The following is a 16,933-nucleotide window of genomic DNA, read 5'->3' as shown; positions in this document are numbered from 1 at the left end:
ATTGCAGCCCTGTGGTGTAATGTAACATGTTTCTCTGTCCCTGTGGGATCTTATAGATTGGGAGTTGGATCTAGAAGTTTCAGAAGACGCAGACTCGATTTTTTTTGGGGGGGGGGCAAGATTGTTTCATAGGTGGTACTTTTTTTTTTTAAGATTTTATGTATTTATTTGACAGACAGAGATCACAAGTAGGCAAAGAAGCAGGCAGAGAGAGAGAGGAGGAAGCAGGCTCCCCGCTGAGCAGAGAGCCTGAAGCTGGGCTCCATCCCAGGACCCTGGGATCATGACCTGAGCCGAAGGCAGAGGCTTTAACCCACTGAGCCACCCAGGCACCCTGGTGGTACTGTTTTTTAAATCAGGAGATGTAAGCTGTCCAATTGCCTCTCCTTTTGCAATGGTGTCATATTGCTTTATTTGTAAAAATTTTTATTTTGGGAAAATTTCAAAGTTGTGGGAAATTGCAAGGATGGTTGGTATACCTCCACCTTGATTCATCAATTTTTGTCACACTGATTTTGTCATTCACACGTGTATATTCCCATATATACATTATTTGAGAACGGGCTGTAAGTGTTATGCCCCTTCACTCCTAAATGCTTTTGCTGTGTCTCCCGAGAGCTCTCTTTCATAACCATCTAAGAGAAAAACCGTTTCTCTCTATATTCACAATACTTTTGACACCAAACGTGTGGTTTTCCCTCACATTAAACAATTTGGGGCATCTGGGTAGCTCAGTTGGTTAAACATCTGCCTTCAGCTCAGGTCATGGTTCCAGGGTCCTGGGAGCCCTACGTCGGGCTCCCTGCTCAGTGAGGAGTCTGCCTCTCCCTCTGTCTCCCGCTTCATGCTCTCTCTCTCTCTCTCTCAAATATATGTCTTTAAAAAAAAAAACCCCAAACAATTCTCCAACTCTTTAGATACCAACTAGGTGTCCTTCAATTCAATTCTCACACTAGCCACTTGGATTTAGCACGGATCCTACAGGTGAAGGGCTCAGTCCCACAAGATTGTCCCCACAATCTAAACAAGATTGTTTAGAAGCCAGTGATAGGTCACAGGTATAAGGCTAAGTTACCTCTGCTTCTGACCAACTGGCTACACATCGAGGGTTCAAGTTCAACAGTTCGCTAGAAAGGCTCATAGAACTCAGGGAATCCCTGTTTGCCGGTTTATTATAGAAGATATGATAAAGGATACAGATGAACAGCCAAATGGAAGAGAAGCATGGAGCCAAGGATATGGGAAGGATGCGGGGCTTCCAGGCTCTCTCCAAGAGAACCACCCCTCCCACTGCCTTGATCTGTTCACCAACCACGAAGTTCCTGAATCCCGTTGTTTAGAATGTTTGTGGAGGTTCCATTCATAGGACGATTGATTAAATCATGGGCCATTGGTGATAGAACTCAGTCTCCAGTCCCTCTCCTCTCGCAGGGGTCCAGAGGTGGGACTGAAAATTCCAACCCTTCCAGTCCCAGGGCTGCTTCCAACTTCCAGATGTCTCCTCATTAGCACAAGCTTGGGTGTGGTTAAAAGGGGGCTTATTAGGAGTAGCAAAAGATGATCTACCCACCCACCCAGAGAAGGGGGATCCAGAGAAGACCCCCTCGGACAACTCTGAGGCTGGGTAGAGTGGCGGGCTCCCTTTTCTCCCATCCTTGCCAACACTTGTTATTTCTTGTCTTTTTGCTAATGGCCATTCTAAAGGGTATGAGGTGACATCTCATTGTGGTTTTGACTTGCATTTCCCTGAAGACAGGTGACGTCCTCTTCTCTCCTTGTACCTGTAGGCCATCTGTGTGTCTTCTTGGGGAAAATGCTGATTCCGATTCTTTGCCCATTTTTTAATCAGATTGCATTTTTGCTATTGAGCCGTGTGAGTTCTGTATGCATTTGGGATATTAATCTCTGATAAGGGGTTATGTATATTTTCTCCCATTCCATTTTCATTTTATTGATGGTTTCCTTTCTAAGCAGAAGCTTTTTAGTTGACATAGTCCCACTTGTTTATTTTTGCTTTTGGTGTCAAATCCATGGAACAGCTACTATGCACCAGTTATTGGGGATATAGCAGGTCCCAAAGCATATCAAGTTCTTGACTCATGAAGTTGATGTTCTGGTCGCAAAGAGAATAAGAGTAAGAACATATGTTGGCCAGAATAAGCGGGTAAGGTAGAGAAAGGAAGGATGGGAGAGCTATTTTAGGTAGAAAAGTCAGGGAATTCCTCTGTGATGAGGCAATGAATGAACAGAGATTGAAGAGAAGTGAGGCAGGTTTTACAGGAAAACATTGCATGGAGTCAATAGGAAGTGCAAAGGCCCTGAGGTGGGAGAGTGTGTCAATATGCTTAAGGAACGTCCAGGAAGTCATTGTGATTGAGCTGAGGCCCAAGGCTGTGGAGGGGGGTGCTCCTGATGAGGTTGGAAAGGTAGCCAGATGGTGTCGAGTGGTGTATGCCATGGGATTTGGTGTGCAGGAACAGGAAGCCATTTCCAAGTCTTGAGAAGAGTGCCCAGATCTGACTTTAGCTGTAGAGGCTTAACCCTTTACACATGTGGAAAGTAGATGGCAGGGGGCCAAGTCGGAATGGGACCACCAAATAGGAAACCATGAACATGGTCCTAATGAGGGGAGATAGTGGTCAGGCCAGGGCTGTGGTACTTAAAAGGGAGGCCAAGTTCTCTGAGTTTGGATGAATTTGGAAGATGAGGCCAACAAGATTAGCTGGGAGAAGTGGCATACAGAGAGTGGGGAATTCGCTATAACGGTTAATATTCCCTATAATGGTTAATTTCATGTGTAATTGGGTCCATGGGAGGCCCAGATACTTGATTAAACATTATTCAGCCTGTGCCTGTGAGGACATTTCTGGATGAGATTAACATTTGAACTGGTCCACTGAGTAAAGCAGATAGCTCTCCCCAATGTGGCCTGGCTTCTTCCAATCTGCTGGAGGCATGAAAAGAACAAAACGCAGAGTGAGGCCGAATTCTCTCTCTGTCCAGCTGTCTTTGAGCTGGAACATCAGTTTCCTCCAGCCTTGGCACTTAGATCCAGACTTGGATTTGGACTTACACTGTTAGCCCTGCCCCTACACTGAACCTATTTTTATAATAAATCTGTATGCCTATATGTCTCACACTGGTTCTGTTTCTCTGGAGGACCCTAACTGATGTACTGACCATTGAGTTTTCTGGTCCTGACTGGGAAGACGGTTTGGGACGTGTAAAAGGGAGGCTGTGTGACATGTTAAAGGGGGCTGTGTCACCTTGGGCAATTGACTATTTCCTATAAGAGCTTTATATTTTAGTTGGAGAATCCATCTTGTCCCATGTGATTCCAGGGAAGACAACTCAGACCTGACCAGTCAGAGCTTTGCATTACCTGTCAGCACTGACTGGTTCCGAGATGAGCCTATGGACAGAGATAAGCATTCCTTCCCTGCGTGCTCCTGGGTATAGGGACTGAGAGATCCGCAGATCCATGAGGAGACCATGAAGAAAGAATGAATCTGAGAGAGAGATGGAGAGAGGGAGAGGGTGATAACACAGGTCCTAGGCATGGCTTTGAGCCCCTGAGCAAGCTGTACCTGAAGCTAGTCTGTGTTTAAACTTTTTCGTTATATGTACCAATATATTCTTTTCTTCCTCAAGCTGGTTTAGGTTGAGTTTCCTGTTGATTGAAACAGAAAGAGGGGTACCTGGAAAACTATTCAATCCTTTCATTTTCCAGGTAAAAAAAGGCACAGCCCAGAAAAGATGAAGGACTTTCCAGAGGTCACACAACTAGTGAGCAAATGGGTAACTGAGCCCCCTGAGCCAGCCAACCAAACCCCCTACTCCACGTCTCTGAAGATCCAGGATTCTTGGTTGGGAACAGGCTTGCGTAGCCCCCATCCCAGGAATGGAGTCTCCATTGTGGAGTGACTCGGAAGTCGGACCAGGAAGACCGTCCTCTCTCAGGGACCCGCTGGCTGCAGGGAGCCCACTTAGGCAGGATCCAGCTCACTTTACCTCCCCATGGAACATTTACACCAGTCCCCAGGGCCCTTCTGCTGTGGGAAGGTGAAGTGGCAGACATTGGAACAGCTTTGGATGCTAGCCCTCCAAACATCCTGGTCTATGACATTGATCTAAGCACACTGACCAGTCACGGCATCTGGTGTCCGTGCGGTCCAGGAGGCAGCAACTGTGCGAGCAGAGATGGAGAGGTGGGTTGCTCATTTCTAGGGTGGAGCTGAAGACAGAAGTAGGAGGAGGATGTGGAAAGATCGAGAGGGTGTCCAGCGCCAAGGGCAGAAGCAGGGGCCCAGACCTGTGGTCAGCCTCCCTGGCGCCCGTCCTCACCAACCAATCCAACCCCAGCTGTCAGGATCGCAGCCAGCCCTGGGAAGTGGGGGCCAAGCACCCCGCCCTCCGGGAGCTCCTAGCTGGGGTGGTGCGACCCAGCAGAGGAAAGAAGACAGAAGGTGGATCTGTGCCAAGGCATGTGATGGGGGCCCGGGTGTGGAGTACGGAGCGCCCGGCCTCGTCATCTCGCTGGGTGTGACCCATCCAAGCCCGCCTCCCCACCTGCCCGAGAACTCTCATTTGTAAAATGGGAACAGTCCGCCTGCCCTCCGCCCAGGGAGTCTCCACCATCCTCTGGGCTGGAGGGTCACAGGGAATCTTTAAGCTATCCCTTTTCCCCAGCTACTGAAAACCCTGTGACGGCTCCCCAGGCAAAGTGGTGTCCTGGTCCTTTGCGCCTTGTCCCTCGTGGACCTGTCCTCACCTCCCCCACTCTCACCTGTCCCCCAGGAAGACGCAGATGTGCCTGGATCTCCCCCAACACTCCAGCTGAGCCATATCCCCGTGCCCTTCCCTCTGGGAGGGTGGGGAGTCACCCTTGCCCTGTTCTCCGCTGTTCAAGAAGCCTTCTCTGCTGCCCACTCTCCAAGAGCCCGTCTCTGGGCACACCTGCTCCCCCAGCCAGCTCCTGGAATATGGGTTCACTTCCGTGGCTGTGGCCGTGGTGGATTCCAGGGGCTGTGCCCGTCATCCCGCCTGAAGTCTTCCCCAGAGCAGGGCTCTGATTTCCATTTTCCAAGATTTCCATTTTACAGAGGGCTAAGTATCGGCTGAGCTGACAGCTTGTGTCTGGAGCTCTGAGAAGGGAGACAGGGCCTCGTGGGGGTGGGGCAGGAAGGTTCGGTGACAACCACAGTGCAGGGTGATGAAAGACCTTCCTCCCACACCCGTTCCTGCCTTGGCACTAGAGGAGAGACTGCGTCCTGGGGAGGCCCTGGGGCAGCTGTCTGGTCTGTGGCTGGGCCCACTTTCCTGGATCCTAATGCCCATAGCCCTGCCAAGGCCCAGCCAGGCCAAGGTGAGGTGAGGACACACGGTGCTCTGAGCGCCAGGTTCTCATTGAACAGGCACTTCTGTGTGCTGGCCCCGTGCTCAGTGCATGTGCACCTTGGCCTATCTCATCCCCAGGATGCCTTTAGTCTGATGCTATTATTAGCGCCCCCATTTGCCAGAGGTGGCCGCTGAGGCTCAGAGAAGGGACCCACCCCGGGTCACATCAGGTGAACCTTCTGGAACTGCTAGGAACTGAGGACCAAATGCTCTTAATGCTTTGCATGCGTTCACTTGGGGAATACAGCAACCAGTGAGGAGGGGTCGGTTTTGCATTTATTGAACAGATGAGGAGACCGAGGCAGAAAGAGGGGTTAGCGTCTTGCCCAAGTTCACGGAGCTAGTAAGTGGCAGAGTCAGGGCTTTAACTCAGGCATTTGGCTACAGAGCTTTTATAGACTTTGCTCTCCTGCCTCATGACGCAGGTGGGGAGGAGGGGGCGGCGATGCTGTTCCTTTTCAGAACACAGCATGCCCTGATTTGCAAAGCTTTTGTGCACTTGGTGCTTGGTGTGCCCTTTGGCTCAGGAAGACGCAGAGATCAAGATTTCCATTTTACAGAGGAGGGTAATCACTGGCTCAAAATCACTCCCCAAGTTAGTTGCAGGGTAGCGGCTGGGGGCCCCAGGCTTGGTACTCAGGCTCGGCCTCCAGCCCTTCTGACTATCTGGGCACTCTGAGTTTGCGGTCCCCACCCCCATCCCGGAGGGAAGGGGCTTTGTGTGCACAGGGTGGGCAGAGAGCTCTGGCCTGCTGGGACCTGTGTGTCCTTGTCTGTAAAACGAACGGCCTGGATCCGTTGGTCTCTGTGTGTCCTTCCAGCTGAATTCGCTGTCCTTGCTCTGAGAGGTGCTTGGGGACACGGTGTTCCCCGCTTGCCTTGTTGCCTTCCCCGTGATGGCAGCCAAGTGGCCCCATTTCCCCTGCAGGATATTTCCCCCCACCTGCTGGCCTCCTAGCATCGGGCTGGAAGCCGCTGGAAGCCGCAGGAAGCTGGGGGAAGAGGTCCAACCACGCCCAGAGTGTCCCGCTGGCTCAGGAATGGGGCCTCCTGCTTGATCTGCCTTGTGAGCTCCTACCCCATTCTGCTTCGAAACAGAGCCGCTGGTCATCAGTCTGTCTGCCTGTCTGTCTCCCTCTCAAGCAGAACTGTGAGCCTGAGCACCAAGGTCCTGTGGAAGGACCTTGAGAAACAGTGTCTCTGGTTCTGGAAACGCACAGAGGGGCAGGGGGTGGGTTGAAGGGTCCCAGGTCCCTCCAGCTCTTGGATCTGAGCCCCCACAACATGGGAGAGGCCGGGGAGGCTCTCCCCTGCGGGCAGCAGGACCGGAACCCGGGGGCACAAAGCCTGCTCTGCTCTGTGTGACCTTCGGGCACAGGCGGGCCGAGGGTGGAGCCCTTCGAAAGCCGGGTGCTGGCTGCGTCATCTCTCCACACAGGTCACCCCTTCCACGCACATCGGGGAGGCCTCCAACGGTGTCACCTCCTCCACCTCAGACCTGTGATATAGACAAAGTCCGCTGAGGTCGGCTAGCTGGTGGGCTCAGGAGCTGGCCGGCCCGGAAGCAGCCTTAGACCCCCTCCCTCTCACCTTGATTGAACCCAAGCCCCTATTCGGTGTGGCCCAGCTTGGTGTGGTGCCCGTGCCCCCTCCTGTCAACTCACCCCACCCCAAAAGCTGACAAGGCAAGGGTATCCTCTCTTCTTGACAGAAGCTGAGGCCCCCAGGGGCATGAGTGTGTGAGGGACAGTCACAGAGCCGGGCCTGAGCCCAGTGGCCTGCCCACCCCAGGGGAGTGAAGTCTTCACGTGCAGACAAAACCAAGACGGGCAAGACCCAAGGAGGGCACAGCTGGGGAGACAGGGAGGTGGGGAAGGGGACCGTCAGCCACATGTATGTCCAGAGCCTGAGCCAGGGACATCTGTCCTGCCATAGACCATTCACATGGTTTGCACCTCCCAGATGCTCTCTCTGGGCCTCCCAAGCAACTCCCTCCACCTGGAACACTCACTCCCTCCCTCCCTCCCTCGGCCTGGCTAACTCTACCCCTTAGTGGCAGAGGACTCAGGACTTCAACAACTGTTTGCCGAGCACCTTCAAGGAGACAGACACCGTCCAAGGTGAGCGGTTTGCGGTAAGCAAAGAGAATTGTCCCTCCTTCTGGAAGTTTCCGTCCCCAAGGAACCACACAGAGCTGACAGGAAAGAGCAGGGATAGACTCGCGGCTGTCACGAGCAGCCCCCAAATCAGAGGCTTCACACGAAGCCTATGGCCTATGTTGAGGTCCTAGCATGGTTGAGATGGGTGACGGGGGCTCTGCTTCTGTGCCACTGTCATCCCCTAACTTCAGAGCACCCTTGGGTCCTCTGCACTGGGCAGGCCTGTGAGTGAAGAGGGAAGCATTGAGGGCTGGGCGGGGAGGCTTGGCTACTGGTTCTGGAGGGGCATGTGTGCCACGGGTACTCATGCTCCACTGGCCAGAGCTTGGCCACAAAGCCACACCAGAGTGCAAGCAAGTCTGGGAGCTGTCACCTAGCCGGCACGTCGGGTTTCAACACCCGGCCAGTCTCTGCCAGGCAGAATCACACAAACACTGTCTTAGTTTCTTGGGGCTCCTGTAACTATGCCCCAAATTCTGCGGCTTAAGCAATAAGAATGTATTATCTCGTGGGGCTGGAGGCTCCAGGGGACGATATTTCCTGACTCTGCTGGCGGCCACTGGTCGCTGCGGGCAACCCTAGCCTTCCTGGGCTTGTGGTCACTTCACTGCACTCCACGCCGCCCCCGCCTTCACATGGCCTCGCCCTCTGTGTCTTTTCCTTTGTGCGTCTCTCTAAGGAAGCTTCTTGTTGGAGTTGGGTGCCTCCCACCCCAAGAATCCAAGAGGACCTCCTCATCCCAAGCTCTCTCTGTCCCAAATAAATAAAATCTTTTTTAAAGATTTTATTTATTTGGGACAGAGAGAGCATGAGCAGGGGTCATGAGAGGGAGGGGGAGAGGGAGAAGCAGGCTTCTCGCTGAGCAGGGAGCCTCATGTGGGACTCGCTCCCAGGATCCCAGGATCATGACCTGAACCCAAGGCAGACGCTTAACCAACTGAACCACCCAGGTGCCCCACTCCTCCACTGAATTGTATCTGTAAAGGTCTTTTTTTCCATAGCAAGCAAAAGTTACAGGTTCTGGGGATTAGAATATGGACGGATCTATTTCGGGGCCACTTATGGGGCCGGATCATGTGGACCCCTTCCCGTGGCCACTGGCCTCCAAGAGACCAGAAACAGAAGCAGCAAGGCCTCTTAAGGCCCCAGCTCAGAAGTCCCACATTGTGATTTCTACCGCATTCAGTTAGTCTGAGCAGGGCAGGGCCCACCAGATTCAAGGGGAGGGAAAATAGAAAATAGTATGGGCCGGGCTCTGAGCCGGGCACTGGGGTCCTAGTGATGAGCAGGCCAGGCCCCCACAGAACCTTCTGTTTTGTGGATGATGGAAGTTCATAACTGGACAAACCGGTCACAGAGCATGACGAATAGAGCAGCAAGGATTCGGGCTAGAAAATCCCTGGGGACACAGAGGCCAGGATGAGCCTAGAGGGCAGATACCTGGAGGGTGACAAAGACACCTCCCCATTTCTGGGCCTCAGTTTCCTCCTCTGGATGAGGGTTTGCCACAGCCATGGACTCAAACTATTCTTCCTGGAGTCCTGGGGCTGCCCAGAGGCGCCCAAGAGGCTACTGCAGAGGGTGGCAGAGCAGCGGGCTTCTAAAGTTTGTGACTTGTTGGTCTGGAAGCTTCTGATCAGCTTCCAGATTCCAGCTTCCAAGCCGGGCACCCCAGTCTCTGATCCCAGTGGCTGTCTAGAACAAGATTTCCCCAGGAGCCCTCTTGTTCCTCAGTGGCCCTGCCGGGGTTCTGGACTCTGTGGGAACCGGGAACCTTCCTTTCTGTCTGGTTGGACCCTCTTCCCACCATCCCAGGACAGACCTCGCTCTGGGACACCCCTCACCTTTGACCTTGAGTCTGTTTCAGCCAAGGGACCCCACAAGAAGTGCCAGTGTCTCTCAAAGAGCTCAGACCCTTTGGGGTAAGACCGTCCCTTCGGTGTAGCCTTGAGCCTCTCGCTCTTTCTGGGCCTCGGAGGGAGCCCAGCCTCATGACGGTGCACAAGGCAAAGCACTCTCCCCGAAGCTGGTGGGAGGGGTGGCAAGTCCTCTGGGGAGTGAGGTCAAGAGAAGTGGCAGGAAAGACCCAGCCTCCTGGGGACCCATGGGGAACCCATCCCTGGTGCCCCCGGTCCACCATTTTGGCAAATTCTGAGCCAAGCCTTTCCCTCATCAGGCAAATTAATCACTAGGCACGTAGTTTACTTCAGCTTGGCAATCTTTATTCCTAGGTTCAGCCCCAAGGGTGGGAACTGGGTGTGGGTGGGGCCAGAGATGCCAAAAACAATAATTCCTTCCTCACTCTGGGCCTCAGTTTCCATTTCGGTCACACAAGGAGGGAAGGCATCCCCTGCTTCCTTCACTGGGACACTGTGAGGGTTCAAGTGACCACATACAGGCCTGGGCCTTTCAGCCACACAGCTCCGGTACTGACAAGTGCCCTGACTCAGTCCTTGCCCCTGGAGGGCTCGCTGTCAGGGAGGGAGACCCGTCTCGCCCACCACTAGCTGCTGGCAGGAGGGGCGTGGGGAGCGTGGGGGGGACAAGAGCCTCTCAGCCATGGGTCTGGCTTCACTGAGCTCTGTCCTGGAAGTTCATGACTGGGCTTGTGTGGGGCGAAGGGTGTCAACACCCCTACTTCTAGGCAGGTAAGGCCCTCATACCTGTCCCTGCCCAGGGATGCCCCCTTGCCCAGAGGGCAGAGTCCACCAGGAAACAGAGATGAGCCCCCTTCTTCGCAGCCCTTTTGGGGTCTTTCTTGCAGGCTGGCCTTGGAGTGGAGGGCCAGGGCCGAGGGGCAATCACAGGACCCTCGGGTGAGCTGATGGCAGAGGCCTTGGTGCACCGTGGAAGGGAGGCACGAGTGGTCCACGCAGAGGGGTCCAGAAGGCCCAGAAGTGGTGGGTCAACAGACATAGCCATGCCGTCTGGGTGCCCCAGGGGCCTGCACTGCTTCCGACCCCCTTAGCTGGTGGTGCCCTGAGGGGGCTGTGGGGAGGCTTGCCGGCTCAGGGTCACACCTGGGAAGCTGGAGACAAAGCTCTTCCATCTTCTCCTCACCTGCTGGAAGACAGAGGAGCGGGGAGATCAGGGCTCGGTCTCAGGGCTTTGCGGTGGGCTTCAGTGTTGTTCCACCTACTGCCACGAGGTGGTGGTAGACCGCAGAGACCAGGGCACTGCGGGGGGGAGGAGGGGGCACCTCGTCCAGAATAAGGAGGGAGGGCCAGGATCCCGCAGCTCCCACCAACGAGGTCAGGATTCCCCCTTTCCTGGGGCAGAGGAACACAAGATGTAACCCTGGGGAAGTTGTATTGGCTGATCTCCTTGCCTCCAGCGAAATCCACCCATGTAACCACTGCCAGATCGATCATTTTAGGACAGCTCTGACCCTATCACCAGCCGGCTCTAAAACCTTCCGTAACTCCCCAGTGCCTAGGGCATAAATCCCAAATGCCTTTAGGGCCCTCTGAAACGTGGTGACTGGATACCTCTCTTCCAGCCTCATCGCCAGACAGTTCTGCTGTCTTCTTGGTCCTTGGTCCCCCATGTTTCTACTTCTGAGCCTTTGCTGCCCTGGGTCCCTCTCTGTGGAGTCCCCACCATTCCCCTGCAGTGCTCCTCCGTCCATCAACCCTCAGCCAAACCTGCTGATACTGCTTCCGCCACTGCTGCCTTTTTCCTTGCTGGGCCTGGATGAGCCGCTCCGTGTCCTCCGGGCCCCCTGGCAGCCACTCCTGACCGGGCATGTCCAGCCTTTCTGAGCCTTCGATGGAGGGCCTGGACTTCTCATGCCCCTGCGTGAGGCTCAGTGCCCTGCGCAGTCTGCTCTCTCGAGGCTTCCCCCAGGGCTCCTGGAGTTTGCCATAGGTGGGCCGTGGTCCTCGCAAGGACTGGCTGCGTGGGCCCGACCCCATGGTTCTGGAGGCCGAGAGCACTGGACGGCTGCAGGCCCCTTGGCTAGCCAGTGGCTTCTGAGATGGCCTGGAGTCTCTACCCTTGTGATGGGAACTTATTTGGGGGCAAAGGTTGGTACTGCTGAGGTGGCCATCATAAACCAAAGGGCAGGCCACAGGGTACAAGCATCCCTGAGTCAGCACCCCCACTGCCTCTCTCTACCCGCAGGAAAGTCGTCCAAGAAAGACAAAGACCTGGTGAGCAGACCTGGGGCCAAGGCCAAAAAGAAATCTTCCAAAAGTATGGTTCTAGGCATGCTCAATGACCTGGTCTTGTGCGACAAAGGAACATAGGACAAATTCTCTAAGTTCTCAACTCTAAGCTTAGAGCCCCAGCTGTTGTGTCTGAGAGAAGATTCGAGGTCCCCTGGCCTGGGTCAGCCCTTCAGGATCTCCTCAGTAAAAGGACTTACTAACCTAGTTTCAAAGCACAGAGCTCGAGTCATCAATGCTGGTAACACTGAGGGCAGAGATGCCCCTCCTGCCGGTGGGGACACGTGAACAGATCCCACCAAGGGGGCACCCTGAAAAAGAAAACATTATTAAATTTAAGAAGGAAGTAGGAAACGGGACAGTTCTGGTCTAGAAGAGTCAAACTCATAGAGACAGAAGGTGGCGCGGGGCCTGCCAGGGACTGGTTGTTTCCCGGTTGTAGGGCTTCAGACCCCCAGAAGAAACGTTCCAGAGATTGGGGGAATGGCACCGTGAACACAGGTAGTGCTACTGAATTGTACAGAAAAACGGCTACACGGTAAAATGTACGTTTCTGGATATTTTACTGCGGCTGGACATGACTCATTAGCCCAGACGAATCCCTAACCCTTCTCACTTGGTCTTATCAGCTGCAAAATGGGTCGCTGTGAAAATCCGATGAAATCGTGGATGTGGAAGAGCTAGACCACCAGCAGCGACTCTTTCAGCCTCATGATAGCCCTGTGAGGTGGGCACTGTCATCCCCATTTTGTAGATCGGGGAAACAGAGGCTCGGAGGGGACCCACCTGCGGGAAGCACGCCCAGTAAGAGGCTGAGCTGGGACTCGCTCCTTGGTCAGAACCCATGCTGCGCCCATTCTGGTCCCCCTGCTCTGGTGTTGGTGGCCGAGGTGGGACCCAGAGCCGGGGGTCCTCCTCTGTGTTTGGGCTGCTGCCCAGGGCCCCCTGTCTGGGGTCAGGGAAGCGCTGGCTGCAGCTCTGGGCTCATCCTTGACCTCTCCCGAGGGCTGGCCTGGCTCTCTTTCCTCTGTCTCTCGGGGTTGCTAGGCCTTCTCGGGGGGAAGGGTCTTGTCATGTCCTCCGGGCTCGTCTCTCAGCCAGAGGAGCTCAGGCAGGGCCACGGTGAAGAGGAGCATGGAGAAGAAGGGCCCTCTTTTTTATGTTTTTAATTTTTTTTTAAGATTTTATTTATTTGACAGACAGAGATCACAAATAGGCAGAGAGGCAGGCAGAGAGAAGGGGGAAGCAGGCTCCCTGCTGAGCAGAGAGCCCGATGTGGGGCTCGATCCCAGGACCCTGGGATCATGACCTGAGCTGAAGGCAGAGGCTTTAACCCACTGAGCCACCCAGGTGCCCCAAGAAGGGCCCTCTTTACTCCAACCCTGACCAACCCTCTAATGTCCAACCCAGAGGCCAGCCCTGGTGCTGGATGAAAGGCAGCAAAGCCATTGTTTATCGATCAGGACCCTCACCCCCATGCAATGGACTCAGAAAACCCTTCCCCCCAAACCCCCACTCTCACTGAAGCCTGGTCCAGGAAGAGTTCGCTGACTCAGACTTCTGGGACTCGCTGGGGTGAATCATACTCACTCTTGTGTCAAGCAGGCAGCTGCTCGATATCCTCCTGCCAAGTGTGTCATCTTACAACTTCCCCAGCCCATGGACAAAATGTGTGCTCCCTTCCTTCCCTGATGCCTCCCTGCCTTCATGTCAGCTGGGAAGCACTTGCCTTTTCCAGACGCTGCTGTGCTCGGGGATAACCAGCCTGGGAGCCCACTGTCCCCTCTGCATGGCTGAGGGAGGCAGCCCCCCTCCTGCTCCCCAACCCCCACCCCCCAACACAGTTTAAACACAGAGATTGTTGCAGGATTTTTCTTTCTCCGCTGTTGCCCACGGTTCTTGGCCATGCCACTGGGAAGAACGAAGCCATAGACGGGACAGAGGGGCGGACAGGATGCGAGGTTACCGGAGGCATTTACTGAGCGATCGCAAAAGTGATAGCACAAACTTCAAGGAGGAAGGAGACCCGGAGGGGTTGCCACGGGACTTCTGAGTCTAGGGCTTTTTACTGGCTTAATCTGATTAAGCCTCTGGGCCGGTCAGCCAATCAGATTTTTATCACTTATCTATCCTACGGAGAGGATGGAGGGCTCCTTCCAGGGCGCCCTCCCAGTCACCCTCCGTCACAGTCACACACATAGGCCTTCCCTCCCTCCACTGGGTGTCCCTTGAAGACTTTCCATCTCTGTGTTCCCAGGACCTGATGCAGTACATATTTTGTCTTAAATATTGGAGACTTTTCATTGTTGCTGCCTAAAAAAATTACCCCCAAACCTAGTGGCTTAAGGCAACATTCATGTAGCACCTCCTGTGGGACAGGAGTCCAGGCCTGGCCGAGAGTGGGGGCGCCTCTGGCTCAAGGTCCTTCACAGGCTCCAGTCAGGGGCCTGCTGCCATGTCCAGCTTCAGCTGCGGGGAATCAGCCTCCCCGGTCACTCGGATGGCTGTTGGCATGACTCTGCTCTTTGCAGGTGGAGGGCCTGAGGGCCCGAGGGCCTGAGTTCCTCTCTGGTTGCTGGCTGTTGCCACGTGGGCCTCTCCCAAGGGCAGCTTACGGCGTCGTGGCTGCTGACTTGAGCTGGAACCAGCCCATGGGAGGGCAAGAGATGGGGGCAGGCCAAAGCTAGAGTCTTTGGGGAACTCTGTCTCAGAAGTGACCTCCCGTCGTTTCTGCCCTGTTCTGTTCCTTCCTGGGGGAGAGTCACCTGGTTCCGTCCCCACTCCAGGGAGGGATCCCCACAGAGCTTGGACACCAGGAGGCGGGATCGCTGGGGGACATCATGGAGCTGCTTACCCACAGACCGGGATTTTATTATTTTTTAAAAATGTATTATTTATTATTTTAAAAAAGATTTATTTATTTACTTGAGAGGGAGTGTGTGTGTGTGTGTTTGCACGTGCACACCCACGCAAGCACAAGCAGGAGGGAAGGGCAGAGGGAGAGAAAGCCCCAAGCCGACTCCCCGCTGAGCACGGAGCCAGAAGGGACTCCATCCCAAGACCATGAGATGGTGATCCAAGCCGAAATCAAGAGTCAGATGCTTAACCAAGCCACCCAGGTGCCCCAGGTCTGTATTTTAAACCATCACGCTGCCCGAGTTTAGAGCCTGGCACTTCTGTGTGATAGCTCTGTGTTTGAATGAGTGGCTTAACCTCATGTGCCTGCAATTGATCAGCTACAAAGTGGGGAAAATACCTTATTTCACCCAACCTAAGGTGGTATGAAAGGTAGCATTAATTCATATATCATTAAGAAAGAATACTCAGGGCGCCTGGGTGGCTCAGTAGGTTAAGTATCTGCCTTAGGCTCAGGTCCTGACCCCCTCACTCTCCGGCTTGTGCTCTCTCTCTCTCTCACAAATAAATAAATAAAATCTTAAAAAAAAAAAAAAGAGTACTCATTGCCCATTCATTGGAAGATGCAGTTCATTTCAGAGAGGTTAAATGGGGGGCGGGGGAAGTGGTGTGCTGTGAAATTAATGAAACACATTGTATCTCTTTCCTAAAGTGGGTTCTGGGACTTGATACACAGGAAAGCTACAGATGGGGGCCACCCACCAGCTATTCTTTCTTATTAGTGAGCCAATGAAATTAATCCGGATCTACACACTTCAAGTGAGACTTTTAAAAAAATTTTTGATGAGGGGCGCCTGGGTGGCTCAGTGGTTAAATCCTCTGCCTTCGGCTGGGGTCATGATCTCAGGGTCCTGGGATTGAGCCCCACATTGGGCTCTCTGCTCAGCAGGGAGCCTGCTTCCTCCTCTCTCTCTGCCTGCCTCTCTGCCTACTTGTGATCTCTGCCTATCAAATAAATAAATAAAGTCTTTTAAAAAAAATAAATAAATAATTTTTGATGATACCTAGGAGTAAGGCCCAAAAGACAAGGGATTCTCATACATATAAAAACAGACACCGAGCGCTGATAGTGCAGGAAAGGATGGAGATCACATTTGGTTTGGGGGTAGGGAGAATCTGGGCAGGCAGCCTGCAGGAGGTGGTGTTGGAGCTTAGCCTTGAGAGCAAGATGGATTGGTGCAGTAGAGATGGGGGCTGAGATCCTATGGGCGACCAGAGCCTGGGAACACACAGGGTTATCCCCAGGGTGGGAGAAGAATCTGGAAAAGCTGATGGAGCCCAGTCTCTAGGGAAGCCTGGAGATGGAGATGGAGTGTGTCTTCTGTTGCAGGAGCCTTACGTCTGTGCTTACATTTCATCTTCATACTACTCTGGAGCTTAGCCCCATTTTTCAGATGAAATAACGGAAGCCCAGAGAGGTGAAGCAACTTGCCCAAAGACACACAGTCAGTAGTGGATCTTACATTCTTCCTCGTGGTGTCAGACCAACAAACGGAGGCCTTAGCAAATGTGTGACCACCCTTTGTGGATCGTCTTCACACACCCTACAGGATGATCAGAAAGAACTATGACCCAAATGGGTAATGCCTCTAGAATCTTCCTTAAAAATATGATGCCTGCCAGAAGGGTGGCGAGACACTGTCCAGATACACATATTTAAATTAAAATTGTGTATGTTTCAACTGATAATTCATCTCTTTACCTGAACAACTCTTATAGTACAGTCTGTGTTGGGGGAACTAGTTAGTTCTTCTGCTTCAGAATAATGGCACCAGATGTGTTCATGGTTGTGGTTTCCTTTGCCCCACAGGAGGCTAGAATGTCAGGCTATCAGGTTCAATGTCAGACTTTGGCGTCATTTGCACTTGGAGAAATCAAGCAAAGGGAATGATAAATTATAATAATGCTATTGATTATAAAAGCTCCCATGTTCTGAGCCCTCATTCTCTGCCAGGTGTTGTAGGGCTTCCTACATATAGTCCCAAAGAATCAGGGGAAGATTATTTTTACGTTACATACAAAACAATCAGGATCAATTGGTGTAGGGTCCCGGAGCTCACAGTATAGGCGCTTTTGTAGTTTTTCTAATATGTGGGACCTGATGGCTGTTGATGGTGAGCCTGTCCCTTCTCCTGTGTGAGCCTCCTTCCTCATCTGTGAAATGGGTGGGTCCCGCTGGAGTGTCCCAAACGCCCCTTGTTAAAAAACACCAGTTGCTGGTCCATCACAAGCCCCCTGCATGGACAGGGCCCGAGAAGCTGTCTACACAACCACGACTACTACGTGATCTGTATC

The 16,933-nt window shown here is 53.3% G+C and overlaps 1 protein-coding gene and 1 pseudogene across 2 annotated transcripts; one reads left to right on the top strand and one right to left on the bottom strand.

Moving 5' to 3' along the window:
- Positions 1 to 8,630: 8,630 nt before the first annotated feature.
- On the top strand, positions 8,631 to 12,010 carry LOC123388303 (annotated as a pseudogene).
- Positions 9,757 to 11,539, bottom strand: CUNH11orf86 (chromosome unknown C11orf86 homolog). 2 transcript variants are annotated; one of them, XM_004759486.2, is made up of 2 exons: positions 11,201 to 11,539; positions 9,757 to 10,619 (listed from the first exon to the last, which is right to left on the bottom strand). In XM_004759486.2, the coding sequence occupies exons 1-2, from the start codon at positions 11,468 to 11,470 to the stop codon at positions 10,521 to 10,523; spliced, it is 369 nt and encodes a 122-aa protein (XP_004759543.1). In that variant the 5' UTR covers positions 11,471 to 11,539; the 3' UTR covers positions 9,757 to 10,520. The 2 variants fall into 2 exon arrangements, with proteins under 2 accessions (XP_004759543.1, XP_004759544.1); XM_004759487.2 differs by having other exon boundaries at positions 9,757 to 10,616.
- Positions 12,011 to 16,933: the final 4,923 nt, after the last annotated feature.

Source organism: Mustela putorius, unplaced genomic scaffold, assembly GCF_011764305.1.
Source record: "Mustela putorius furo isolate JIRA1106 unplaced genomic scaffold, ASM1176430v1.1 tig00000127_pilon_pilon_pilon, whole genome shotgun sequence".
Classification (NCBI taxonomy): domain Eukaryota; kingdom Metazoa; phylum Chordata; class Mammalia; order Carnivora; family Mustelidae; genus Mustela; species Mustela putorius.
This window is presented reverse-complemented; position numbering and strand designations above follow the sequence as displayed.

What these genes read in the sequence shown, in the direction of transcription:
- CUNH11orf86 (XM_004759486.2), bottom strand. Translation starts at nt 11,470, where the DNA reads ATGGGGTCGGGCCCACGCAGCCAGTCCTTGCGAGGACCACGGCCCACC. An exon ending in GGCGGAAGCAGTATCAGCAG is followed by an intron (nt 10,620 to 11,200) that starts GTTTGGCTGAGG and finishes TCTGTCTTCCAG; the next exon opens with CAGGTGAGGAGAAGATGGAA.